General features: G+C 26.4%; 1 protein-coding gene across 1 annotated transcript; it reads left to right on the forward strand.

The window, feature by feature from the left end:
- Positions 1-7025: 7025 nt before the first annotated feature.
- On the forward strand, positions 7026-10123 carry LOC101498041 (protein IQ-DOMAIN 11-like). The gene is made up of 5 exons (XM_004514960.4): positions 7026-7523; positions 7597-7932; positions 8388-8606; positions 9244-9375; positions 9454-10123. The coding sequence occupies exons 1-5, from the start codon at positions 7452-7454 to the stop codon at positions 9928-9930; spliced, it is 1236 nt and encodes a 411-aa protein (XP_004515017.1). The 5' UTR covers positions 7026-7451; the 3' UTR covers positions 9931-10123.
- Positions 10124-15180: the final 5057 nt, after the last annotated feature.

The following is a 15180-nucleotide window of genomic DNA, read 5'->3' on the forward strand; positions in this document are numbered from 1 at the left end:
ATATGATTGGGTATTTCTATATTTTTTTTTCGTTAGTATTGAGTTATTATAATTTTTTTAAAAGTTAATGTTAATAATTACTCCTTTCGGCCTCAAACATAATAGAAAGTGGGTCAAAATTAAATTCATCGATTTTTGGTAACTCAATTTTCTTTTATATTCAAAATCAAATATAGTAGTTATTTAGTTTTGTTAAAGTGAGGAGTTGAACCCATAACTTTTAATTGTCACTCCAACTCTCTCAAACCACCTTATGACTCCTTAGTTATTATAAACTCTTTGTTTAATATTTTTCTTATTGTGTACTTTCTTGGTTCCTTTTGAATTATTGTTTTAAAACTTCTTATATATATATATATATATATATATATATATATATATATATATATATATATATATATCATAACAATCAATAAATTTTGATAGTTTTGATAGAATTACTTGTCTTTTTTTAATAATATCTTTAATTATTTATTATTTCATTTTATCAATTTTCTTCTTTTATAATATTTTATCTATTTCTTTCTCTGTGATAAATAATTAAATATATTATTGCCAAGACAATAACTAATGTTGTATCGAAGTTTAAAAAAAACTAAGTAAATAAAAAAAAAATTATACTAATGTAACAATTAAAAACAAATCGGGGGAGTAATAAATTTTACGATAGTTTAGTCACAAAAAGTTTTTTATAAGCTTTTTCATTCACCGATTAGATACAGGTGGAATACGAAAAAAATTGATTGAAATTGTAAGTGTCAATTAAATAAATATTTAAATTTTGTAAATTAGAAAATATCTATGATATTATAAAATATCAATTAAAATAATTTCTGAATAACTTTTTATCTTTTGCTATTATGATGTAACACTGCAATTGAATATGTGATTTCTTTTCTGAAATAAAAATAGAATATGTGACTTATCTATGTTAATCTCACATAAGTGTCATTTCTCAGAAATAAATTTGCCGATAAAATTAAATCATCTCAAAAATTAATTTGTGAGTAATTATAATTATATATTGACTAATTATATACAAATTAGTTCATGAAAAATTAAAATTTCATAAAAAGTTTAGTTAAAGTTGTGATGATATTCATACAAGTTCAATGTAAAAAGTTCAAATATTCAATTAACCCATCACATTATAATTTCTAACAATAAAAATTTTAATATAAATAATTTTAATTACTATTTTATTATTTAAAAAATGTATTTATTTATTAATTTATAAAATTTAAATATTAATTTAATAACCTTTATAATTTAAACGACTAATTTATTTAGATTGAGATAGTGTGAAGTGATTTTAAAAGTAAGCTATATTGAGACGAAGTGTGTGCTTTTTGTTTTTAAATAGCCGACCAAAGGCTCTCTCTTCATTCTTTATCAAAAGATGAGATGAGATGAGAATGCATTATGATAGTTCCTATCTTTGGGTCCTTTTACAGCTGTCTTCACTCTTTGTAACAAAATCCTCAATGTTTTATTCTTCAACACACTTTAAGCCCTTTGCAAAGTAGAAAAATCACTACTTCTCTACACGTATTTAATTATGCTAAGACTAAGTCTTTTCTAGAAGGCGATTCAGTCAAAAAGACCAAATTATATGTTATAAAAATTATTTTTGGCCTACCAACTTAATTTACTTAAGTAAATATGATAAATATATATTTTATTATTATTATTATTACTATTATTATTATTATTATTATTATTATATTGTTGTATATTTTCTCTAGTTCTTTTGATAAAAGACTATTAGGTCTATACAAATTGACGTATCTGGTTCAAAATATATACTAGAACACATTAATTTTTGTTGATTCAACACATTTTTTTTTGTAAAAATGACACATTTTTTTTTGTAAAAATGACCGTATGAAATATTAGATTTTGACCTTTATGTTAAATTATAAATTTATTAACTTTTTATTAATTTAATCATATTATTTTATGTTAGTTTTTGATATATTTAAATATATTATAAAAAAAATAGAATTGAAATCTAATTTCATTATAAAGTCAATTTTTTGTTTTAAAATGTAATGTTAAATCTTTAAAAAAATGTCTTATTATTCATGCGGTTCCTTAACTTAATTTCAAATAACACTTCAGTCCTTTATCTTTCTTTTTTCGGATTTGATCCTTTATTTAATTTTAAGTAATCAATTTGATCTTTTATATTTTAAAATGTTAACAATGTTATCTTTTTTTTTAATAAAAATTCATCAAAATTTTCAAACAAAATCCATAAAATTAATTATCATCTTCAATATAATACAAATTTCATTAAATTCATAACTCAAATCTTCAAATAAACTCATATTTTCATTCTTTATATTTTTGAATTTTTATAATAAAATTAAATAAATGACCAAATCGGAGAAAAAAAATAAAGGACTAAAGTATTATTTGAAATTAAGTTACGAAACTGCATGAACAATTGTGCCTTAAAAATATTAATATGAAATAATTTTTAAATAGATTACCTTAGTTGTTTCTAACTTTGATAAAAAATTTAAATAGGTCCTCCCATATATTTGTACTTCTTACATTTTAGTTTCTCCATTTTATTACCTATTTTAAAGTGACTTTGATTATAATTTTCAGATGTATCATTTAATTAATATGATGTTTATCATTCTTAATGTAATATTTTTTATTTTGCAATCATAACAATGGTAAATACGAAAATACTTGATAATGATAATTTAATAAAAGCATGTTTTTTTATCTTTCACTATAATCAAATAATAGGATACAAGTTGTTAATATGTTTCAATTAAAGTTAAATTCATAATTTAATAAAAGCAACACTATTTATTGTGTTTGAATCTCCTAAAACAAGTGTACAGTGTCCTTCAAAGAGTATTAAGTATAAATAAATATTGTTTTAAATGTGTGAGATAAATAGATGAGGTGATGCTAAAAAAGTGAAAGGGTGAAGTTATCTTTACTCTCAGCATAGAAAACAACTTGGATTCAATTACATTTTACATTCACATAATTTAAATAATCTGAAATTTGATATAAATTATCATCAAATAACTGATTGTATTATTTGATTTTATATTGGAGTAAATGTGATTTTGTCTCTAGAAATAGGGATATTGTAGATTTTATATATTGGATTTCAAAATATAGCTTCTTTGTTCCCCGTTTTCTAAAGTGTATTGACACTAATTCATCACTAGCATAAGTGTGACTCGTGTCATTGCTTATGTTATTTTCCTTAGTCACATATTTCTGTACGTCTTGTGAAAGTTGGATTTGAAAGTGCCACTATTTGTAGTCACTAGCTTTGTCTTTTTTTAATTCTTCCAAATCACATCATTTATAAGTGCCACTACTAATATACTGAGCTAACATATATTAATCATAAACGGTGATTTTTGTATAGCTTTTATTTTGATTTTAAATAAAATAAGTAAATTTGAGTGAATATAGTTATAAAAATTGAACATACACACCAATGCGTTTGATGTTCTTATATGCTCTTATTGGACAAATAGGAAATAGAACTATTGAATTATGAATTCTCAAGTTTTTTTTTTAAGATCTTACTTTATGGCAAAATGCTCTTATTTGAAGTTATTGTTGTCATAAGGACATGTTCTTTAATTGTTTAATTGTCTATGTAGATCTCTTATTTGAAGATCTTACTCTCATATGATTTTTTACAGAGTAAATGATAGTTAAATTTACATACAAATGTAAAGTTTTAAATTTAAATTCGATACATAATATTCAGTTTAATAATATCAATATTTTTTAGTTAAATTGAGTCTTATAAATTCTTATATGAGTATTGTATTTATTATAGAAATAGATAAAAACTAAAAAAAAAAATTTTTTTTTATAGAGGGAGGATATCCATCCAAATACATCCATTTGCATGTTACATACTTGTGAAGGGTGTAAGAAGTAGTTAAATACATATTTTTATTTTAGGGCAATTTCCATATATGATAATAAAAGTCGGTGACAATCCTAACATCATAAATGAAAGCTTGATGATCTTTGATTTGATATATTCTTTATTTCATGGTTACATTAAAGTTCACGGAGGATGGTTTATACATTTGAGACTCAACATGCATATGGGAACATGCCCACAATGAGATGAAGGATAGTGAGCTAACATCTATTCATCTATGTGACCGAAGTTGGTTCCCCTCAAAGATTGACTCTAGAATCTTATTTTATTTTATAGTTAAATACAATTTTATATTGTTTTTTAATTTAATTTCAGATAATAATTATTTATTATTAATTTTTTGATTTAATTTATTATTTAATTTTAAATAATAATTTGATTATTTATTTCTTAAAATGTCAATAATATTATTATTATTTTTTACAGAAATCTAGAAAATTCATCATCATCTTCAAACAATACTCATAAAATTAGTAATCATATTCATTAAAATTTATATTTTTATCAAAGAATTTGATGTTGTTAGATACAAAAATATGACTTTATTTGAATATTTGAGATATGGATTTGATAAATCTATAAATTTTCTTAAAATTGATGATGAATTTTATTTGAAGACGATGATGAATTTTATTTGAAGACGATGATAAATTTTTTGGGTTTTGTTTGAAGATGATGATTAATTTTCTAAGTTTATGTAAAAAAAAATATTATTGACATCTTAATACATAAAGGATTAAATCATTATTTAAAATTAAATAAATGATCAAATCGGGAAGAAAAAAAAGATAATGACTAAATTATTACTTGAAATTAAGTTAAAGGACTACTGGAGATATATATTTTGCCTATTTTATCATGTGTAATAGAATACATACTTTTTAAATCATGAATTAAATCTTATTATATAAAAAATATGATGGTAACATACGAAAAAATATTAACTTTTTCATCTCATAATAATTATCGCATTTGCAACGAAAAATTATCCCAAAATAAATGTCATTAATTTTTTATTTTGGTGGAATTTTAATTTATTTTTACGAATTTTACCATCTTATTAATATTATATACAACACTCTTAATTTATTATCCTTTCAATTTGCATTTATGATTACTAAAATCAACCGATAAAGATAATTTGATAAAATTATTTTTTCTTTCTCTGCTTATCCTATTTTCTTAAATTGTATGAAATAGTCATGTACGACACATATTTTAAAACGAAAGAAGCTGTTTATATGTGGAATCCTAGAATACACTATCTTATATATATATGAACCTAAACAAAAAGTCATACATAAAAATAACAAAAGGAAAGTTGCATGACTAGCTGCTGGCAAAAGGAGCACTTGACTACACCAAGTTTAGGGACAATGAGGTAATTTGAATTTTAGGGATGAATGCGGGCAAAACAAATTTAGAATAGAAGCAAATGCAAAGAGAAAATATATTAAGAGATGATTATAATTTTTTTTTTTTTACAGAGAATTGCAATTCATCAGAATGAATCTAGATTCCGGTTGCCCAAAATAGATATTCACGGCAATTTATATTGATCGAGTTTAATTTTAATTGAATTAAGTTGCATGTAATATTAGATGCTAATATTAATAATCATGGTTCACATTATACTAATTTAGCAAGTTTAAAAAACAAGTTTATTGCAAATAATTTATAGCATTCAATTAGTTAATAGTTTTCTTTTTCTTTTAAATTTATAATGTTTTTTTTATAAGTTACTTGAAGTATCATTTACGTCTATTATTTATAATTTTTTCTTTTATATTTATTTTATTATCTTAATTAAAAATTTTAAAATATTAATTAAAATATATTTTTTATATCAATTTATATTTTTTTAATTAACTCAATCATTAATTTTATAAAATATATCAAATTAAATCTATTAAAATATCAATTATTTATCAATTAATTAATTTATCTATTATTCATTGTAAACTCATCCTTTATTAACTAATTTATTATCTATCTACTATTTTTGCCAAACAAAAAGAAGAAAAGAAATGTAAGAGTAGGATCCATGAAATGTTCATTAATTATTCCTTGTCTTTTAAAATGAAAACAAAGTGGGACTGTTTCTTTCCTATTGTATGCAGTACACATGGTCCTGAAGGCCCACACTATGAAAAGAGAAAGCTCATCATGCATGGGGATGAAGATGTAAATTATGAACGTTTGTGATTATTGAAATTATCTTGATATTTGTGCACATTGTGAAATCTATCCAAAGTTCCACATTCTTGGGTATCAAATACTACAATAAAGAATGTTTTGCTGATTTCAAAGTTAACCCATCTGATTTAATTGACATCATTACTATGCTTTTTTCAAAGCACCTAATTCTCTTAACTATAACTATGATTCTTGTTCTTTTTAAAGAGGTTATGGGAATTTCATACCATGGGTTGCTAATCATCTTAGAACCAATGATGCATGACGGGTCAATCTTCTTTGTTTTGGTCCGCATGCCATCAACCCGTCTAAAACAAGGTAGTGATGAGACAGGTCAACTTAAGTAGGTGGATTGAAACTCTTACTGTGTCTGCTCAGTGACGGATTAACAAATTGACCCATTAATAACACATCGGGTTCTTCCAAAGTAAGACATTAATAAAATAAATGAATCAATAGTTTTTATTATAACCACCAATGATTGGTGATGTATGTACACATAATATCAACTATTTATTTAATCATCAATGATTTATATTATTCACTTTATATTATAAAGTGAATTGCTCACTTTAGAAGAGTCAAATGCGTCGATAACATTAAAAAATAAAATAAATTGAATGTATTGATTTTTAGTTGAATTGGTCTCATCAAAATAAAATAAAAATATCTTTAAATTAATATACTAATAAATTTATCGTAATCCAACAATAATTATCGAAGTAGTAAAACTCAAAATTTATTGGGTTGCGACGAGAAATATGCTAATGGACGAGGAAAAATTAACTAGGTCAGGAAAAATAGAAACTAAAATAAAAAATAAAAAATAAAGATGTTTTTAAATCGACTTGACAACCCAATTTTTCCTATAACCACACCGTTTTTCAGCTGATTAAACAGCACGAGTAAGCTTGAGTGGTAGGTCCAAAATCTCAACTTTAGATGTTGGATCTCACTCTATCTACATCACATGCATCAATTTTTTTCTTCATCAACCATGATTTTTGTGCACTAATATTAAAATTACTGTTTAAGAGTAAAGTTCTGATAACGTGCATGTTTTTGGTCTTTGCAATGACTACTTGTTCCTCTAAGAAGCAATTTCAATGACAAGTTCTGCAAATTGTACCTCCTTTTTCAGACAAGTCAAATGTTTAGGTGTGCATCAAACCATTACTTAAATCAGTTAAATGTCTATTAGCAAACCAAATTGTAAGTTGCATCTATCTATATTTATGCTACTAAAGAGAGGACACTTATGAAAAAATTTCCACATTAGAGAAACTGAAGTTGGTCCATGTGATATTGTTAAATGGCCAAGAAGGGTTGGTTTAGCATGGTAAAAAAGCTCTTTACAAGGGATAAACATTCCACACAAGAGAAGGTAAATATTATGATTATTTGACTAATTTTTTAAGTAAAATTGTGGTGTTGATGAGACACAAACCTGTTTTCAGAAGGAGAAAAGAAGGAAATGGGTATTTGGGAAGCTAAAGACTAAGAGTTTTCCTTCAATTGAAGCACCACCATCATTAACAGAAAGAAGATTATGTGAAGCTGAAGAAGAACACAACAAGCAGGCTTTAACAGTTGCTATTGCATCAGCTGAAGCTGCTCTTACTGCTGCTCAAGTTGCAGTTGAGGTTGTTAGGGTCCAATCTACTCATCATTGTAATGGAAAACCAGAAGAAGCTAAAACTAAGTATGATGCTTCTAAATCCACACACAAGTGCCATAGGAAGATTGAAGAATCGTCAGCCATCAAAATTCAAACAACATTTAGAGGTTACCTTGTGAGTTTTGTACAAGCTCTTTTACCTTTCACTTTATTAGATTAATGGAAATCGAACAAATCGAGATTGCTCCGTGATACGCTATTTAGTATAAAGTGATCTCAAATAGCCGTCATTGCAGCTTTATAGCACTATAGCATAGTGGAATTTGAACAAATTGCTATTTTCCGCGATCCACAATTGACATCAATGAGAAAAACAATACATTTAAGGATACAGAAACTGGTAAAATATGTTTCAGGAGCTGAGATTTGTTAGAAAGTATGCAATGACTAACTTACTAGAATTATTTCACCAATTAGTGATTTTCCAAAGTATAATAAGTTAGGAACAGACACTACATTTTTATATGCCAATCTAGCAGATTTAAGTAGATTAGAATAAGAAACTGAAGTCACCTTAATATATTCTTACACATCAACTGCTCTTATTCACTGATTAGTGAGCTATTGTAGGCAAGGAAAGCTTTGAGAGCATTGAAGGGAATAGTGAAGCTTCAAGCTATCATTCGCGGAAGAGCTGTAAGACGGCAAGCTATGAGTACTCTGAAGTGCTTGCAGTCCATTGTGAGTATTCAGTCACAAGTCATTGCAAGGAAACTCCAAATGGTTGAAGGAAGGTGGGATTGTGGTGAATATGAAGAAATGCAAGGTTCAACAGACAAGATCATAAGGGTGAGAGTAACAAGTTATAGTAGATCATTAGTTCATACTTCTCATCACATTGATAAAACAAAGATCAACTGCCAAAACCATAATCCCCTTTTTATTACTTTAAGTTTATATATCGACTATTTATTACTTACTCTAGAATGAAATATAAACAAAAATAGTATCTGAAAAGTTGATGTAATATAAGCAAAAATTATAACTAAAAAATGGTCTTAAATCAACTTTTCAGTACCTATCATCCCTTGCAAGCAGTGTTGTCGAAGGCGGATGGTGGAAGGCAAAAAATCTGCCATACAAACACGCCATTGCGGCCTATGGCGCCGCCATGGCAGGCATTTCTTCACAAATTGCCTATGGCGATTTTCCAAAAATCCGCCATGCCATGGCAGTATGGTGGCGCCATGACCGTAATTTAACAACATTGCTTGCAAGGTTGGTTTTAAATCTGAGGTAGCAGCCGCATTGCAATTCATGATATTGCGGAGAATTGCGGCTTATGTGGCCTCAATAATGGTCGATTGCAACCACAGAGACATCAAAATCTTTGATGTTGTGGCCCAGATTGCAGATCCTGATCTTACCTAAACACCTCGATCCCTTGTATAGTTAGAAATTGAAACATAGTTTTCATATTTTTCAGATGGACTCAAACAGTGAGAGAAGGTGGGATGACAGCCTTTTATTGAAGAAAGAGGTAGATTCCTCTAGCATAAGCAAGAAAGAAGCATCTCTTAGGAGAGAAAGAGTAAAAGAATACTCATACAACCATAGAGTAAGCTCTTAAACCCAGTTTTATCTTAGTAATTTCCACTCATTAAGCTTCTCATACTAACTGATAAAATCCTCATAGAAATCAGCTGAACCAGAAAGAAACAAAATAAATGGAAGATGGAGATATTGGATGGAGCAATGGGTAGACACCCAACATTCTAAGAGTAAAGAACTTGAAGATTTAGACTCGGAGTTTACGTCACATTGTAGAGGTGTGGAAGATTATGGAAGAAGACAAGTAAAACTTAGACATATTCAGAGACAAAATGAAGTTGAAGGATTAGAGTCTCCTATACTATCTTTAAGAAATTCTTTTTCACAATGGAGACAGAATTCAGAGAGAGAAGATCACTCATTTCCAAGCTCACCTGCAATTCCAACATACATGGCTGCAACAAAATCTACTCAAGCAAAAGTAAGATCAACAAGCACACCAAAAACAAGAATAGTAGGAGGGAATTGGGATATGAACTCTGATTGCTATTCACCATGCAAGAGAAAGCTCAGTAATAATCAGCAAGGATCTCCTAGGTTAAAGAGCCTCTCAAGGCCTTAAATAAATCAAACCAATAGAATGAAGAATCTATGCATCTACTATATTTATAGTCTTTAATTTATACCACTTCAGTCCTAAGAGTTTACCTATATATTTATTTCATATTTTTGCCATTTTAGTTTTAAGGCTGAGTTGTCAATGTCTCCAATTCTGTTATATTTTTTCAATTTAATTTTTTCAAAGCTTTCTATTAGTCAGCAGATATACAACCATTAATCAGCTAAGATACAAAATTCCCAATGAAAGCATTATAGCTTCCCACCACTTAACATACTTATGACATATGGAACATGGATAGTGACATAGACACCAGACATGACACTGACACTGATACCTTGACGCCGATTATAATTTGTGAAAATGAATTAATTGAATGTAATCAATGTGTCAATGTCAGATACCAACATGTACCAAACACTGGGAAACGTCTTCGATCAGAAGTGTCGTGTTACATAGCCTATTACAGGAACTTGATATTCTTTGTATGGCATGTAAGTAACAGTTGAAAAGCATTGACATTAGATAGTCAGAACAAATCGAAAACTACAGCTACCAGCCAACCTCCAAATCAAATTGCAAACAAATGGAAACAAACGAACAACAGTCCATGAAGCCTTTAACAGTAAAAGAATTTAAAAAGCCATAGCATATCATCCAATTGAATAGTTTCAAGAAAGCCTTTTGGCATAAAGTGCACAACAGATTTTAAAAAGATTGGCCATTTTATAAAATGCTGATAGGAACCAATGATGCATAATACTAATAAGCACTAAACAAACACAAAATCATCCACTCCTGAAACAAAGTAAGGTATACAACAAAGGAAGTTGTCAAGTAAATTTTACAAACACACTCCTTTATCCCCTTATCAGTCTCATTGCATCAGTGATAAGTCATTAAAATCCAGATAGTGTTGATAAACAGAAACTGTAATCTGCATCAATATTTCATGCCTACATATAGAAGTCTATGAATTAAACTTAAAATCTTATTCGCAAGAAAAACTGTTTCAATGATCAAGCTCTTCAATCTAATGGTATTGAACAATGCTACAGATACATCAAATGTTAATATTTTGATTATTTGATACACTAAAGATCCAAAACACACAAACTCAAAATATATCATTGTTGTGCATTTTACTAGTATTGGTAGAATCAACAACCAGATTACACCACACAATAGAATAAAAAGGAGAACTTCCATTACATGGACTGTGAGCAATTACTCCCAAAATATTTCTTTCATGAAAAACCACTACACCGACGTACCCGTCATCATCAATCAATTAAAAGTTTACATGTAGCAGAGCCCCTTGTGCATGAAGAGAATTTCATTAACAATTCGTACTTTGGAAGGGAGATACTCTTAATTACCATGGTCTCTAGTGCTTTTGAATGTTGCATAGTATATTTTGCAAATTCGAACACACATTTAGTGTCATGTAATCTCTAATGCAACATGTTTTGAGCTGTGATGAAAGGCATTCTGGAACAACGAGTGGATCCTTCCCCCATTTGCAATAAATATCCATCAAACTCTCACAATACTATCAACAAATTTCACCATTTTACAAACACTCATGCTTCAGATATCTCAATTATACGTTGAATTACTAAAACACTCATTGAACTAAAACAAAATTTCAAATTCCAAAACTACCAAAGATTTGGAATGGAGGAAGTAATGTGAAACCATAATTTATCTAAACATTTATATTAGAACTTTATATATGATGATACCCATACCTGTTCTACATTCAAAATATTTGCCTTACAAACAAAATTCATCGGAGTTGAAGTCTTTGATGGTTTCGTCGTCGCGATGTCGAGAGTAAGGAGTGAGTGCAACAATGGTTTCCATCCCGTTGAGAAGATGGTTGTGGTTGCGGCGTGTTTGGTTGGATGGAAGAAAAGAGAGAATGTGAGACAGAATTGAGTCCGGAAAATCATTAACTCTAACGGCGGTTGTAATTGACGCCATATTTGGCACAGAATGAGAGAAAGATACTCGTTGTAGTCCTATGGAATATTCAATAGACATCAATCACCATTTTTGGTAACTGTTTGTCTTTTTCTTAATTAAATTTTCTGTTTCCTTCAAATAATTTGGGTTTAAATATATTTTTAATTTTTATAAAATTTTAATCTTTTAATTTTGATCATATAAAATAAAAATATAATTCAAACTTTTGATTTTGATCCATATAAAATAAAAATATAATTTTAACTTTTTGATTTTAGTCCATGTCAAATTAATATATATTTTAGAATGAATCTTTCCCTGCAAAATTATCATCATGCATATAATTTTAGTTCCTACTATTAAATCAATATATATTTTTAAATGAATTTTTTCATATATATTTAAAATATTATAAAAAATTACTCAATAATAATTAAACTCAAAATTAGATGTCTAGATTTATATTTCGTTATTTTTATCCTTGGATTTTTTATATTTGTAAAAATTATATTTAATTCGTTGTAAGTTAAAAAGTTATAATTTTTTATGGAAAAACTTTTTGAAATATTCTAAATACTTAAAAAGAAACCATTCATAATTTTTAAAATTGAATGACAATTGAACATGTTTTGTTTCAACAAGGATTAAAAGTGTTTGTTGAATAATTTTGTAGATACTAAAAATTGTATTGTTATTTTATCAAAATTAAAATTGAAATATTGAATTTTATAGAGATTGAAAATACTATTTTACCCTATATATTAATTTATTTTAATGATCGTCAATTTTTTCTTAAAATACACTAAAGTCACCAACCTTCAAAACTAAAAGATCGATTTTCGTTAGCATAGATGTACCCCTCGAACACAAAAGAGCATCTTAGAAATCTATACTAATCTAAATCTACTAGATCATGGACCCGTGCTTGCATAAATCATATTTATAATATATCAAAAAATTACTTGTAATTTGAACTTAAAATTAATAAAAAGACATATTATATTTGTACTATAATTTTTAAACTAACTCATATACTCAGAAAAATATATACTAAAATGCTCTAAATCAGGATATCGCATTTCCGTATGTGACAATTTAAAGGATAATTTTCTTGTATGCAATTTATTACCTTTAACTTTTTTTTTATTTTTTTTACAAAGGAATAATTGTTAATTTAATAAATAAAAAATTAAAAAAATTATATTAATAAATAAATAACGTCAATGTGGTTGAATATATGTACTAAAATAAATACATTAAAGTCAATATGATTGAATAAATATACTAAAATAAATAACGTGCTATATTATTTGAATAACTTCCAACTATAAATCTATATTATTTTAACAACTCATCATATTTTGCAATAAGACAACAACTTAATTATGTTTCATTTAACAACTCCCTCTTATTTTTTCTTCGGGTATAATAAATAAAAAATAATAATATTTAAAAATTAAATTATACTAATAAAATCAAACATTTAGGTGAACATCATTAATTTAAATTTGATGTATTTCTTTTCTTATGTATTTTTTTTGTTCAATTAATATCATGTTTTTTTTGTTTGATTTTATTAATATAAACTTTTTTATTTCTATTATTTTTATCATTATTATATTTTATTTATTAGATCCGGAAAAAAAAGGAGTTAATAAAATATAATTAACTAAATAAGAAAGAGTTGTTAAAATAATATAACACAATATTTATTTTATCACATCTTCTCAATCGCATTAACTTTGATATATATTTTTATTAGATGTATTTTGTTTGATTTTACAAATATAAATTTAATTAATTTTTAAAATAATTTTTTTATTTTTTATTTATTAAATTAATAATTTTTCCTTTGTAAAAAAAAATAAAAAATTTAACAGATGGTTGCATCTCAAAATTCGACTTTCTATTGCATAAAAAAAATTCACTGATTCAAAGAAGCGAAGATCCAAAGGTTAAAAAATTAAGTTATTTAAATATATATTTTTAAATATAGCATATATTAATTAGCTTTTTTTTATAAAAAATGATATATATATATATATATATATATATATATATATATATATATATATATATATATATATATAAAATCTCTAAAATTTCACATCAGAATTAATTTTCATTATTGACATGGCATTGACATGACAATTTTTAATTATTATATTAATAGTAATTCTTATTTTAAATTAAAAATATCATAGATATGCTAAAATTCCCAATTTTTTCTGTTTGAACCCTTATTTCTCCGCCTCAAATTACCATCATCGTGAACAACAATTTGATTAATAATTGAAACCCAACCTTCAACAGTGGTATCTCGAGAGTAAAGAAGTGTGACCGTATGAGTGAGACAATCGGAAAAGAAACATTGTCTTTTAGCATTGTGTTTTTTTGTTTGTTTTGACATTTGGTACTGTTGCTTTATTATAGAAGGTAATATTAATTGTGTGAAGAATATGTGGACGATGATGAATAATGAATTGCATCTAGAATCCATTTTGAATCAAGTTTGATTAGTCACTATTTGTCGGTTTGTATGCGTTTGAAATATGCATAGGTAGATACTTATTGCAGATTGCTGGTGAATTATGTGCGGTCGCTGTTGCAGGAAAGCAGGTTTTGGGATGCATGGTCAGAAAATCAGTGCCGTGTTGGATTTTTTTGTTGGAGAATGACGCAAGAACAAAAAGAAGTTGAACATAATACGATGATGAAAGTTGAACTGATAAATTCTACACATACCATCAAACTCATTTAAGTATAGATGAAAATAGATTGACCATAACTTTTAAATACTTAGTCAATGATATGTTACGTAATAATTTTTTTTAATTATTCTTGTACATTAATGAAAAAAAATAACTTAAAAATATTTTTGATATATATTTAAATTATATAACATAATTTTTGTATTATAATTTATAGTCTAAAAATATATTTATTTATAGATAAATTCACATCATTTGATCTAGACATACTTTTATATATATATATATATATATATATATATATATATACTAGTATAATACTCGTGTTATAGCACGAGTGGTGCGTCGTTTATATATTTTTATTTAATTAAATATTTTTTATAATAAATAAAACAAAATAAATGAAGTTAACTACTGTCGCAGCATAAAATTTCGAGTTTTCTTCGAAATCAATAGAGTTGCCGCCAAATTTTTTTTTTAAAATGGGAAAAATATTGAGAAACCCTTGCAAAATAGAAAAAATAAAAAATGATCTTTGATACCAGATTTTGAGTTTATGAGTCGATTATGTGTA

Source organism: Cicer arietinum, chromosome 5 (genome assembly GCF_000331145.2).
Source record: "Cicer arietinum cultivar CDC Frontier isolate Library 1 chromosome 5, Cicar.CDCFrontier_v2.0, whole genome shotgun sequence".
Taxonomy (NCBI): domain Eukaryota; kingdom Viridiplantae; phylum Streptophyta; class Magnoliopsida; order Fabales; family Fabaceae; genus Cicer; species Cicer arietinum.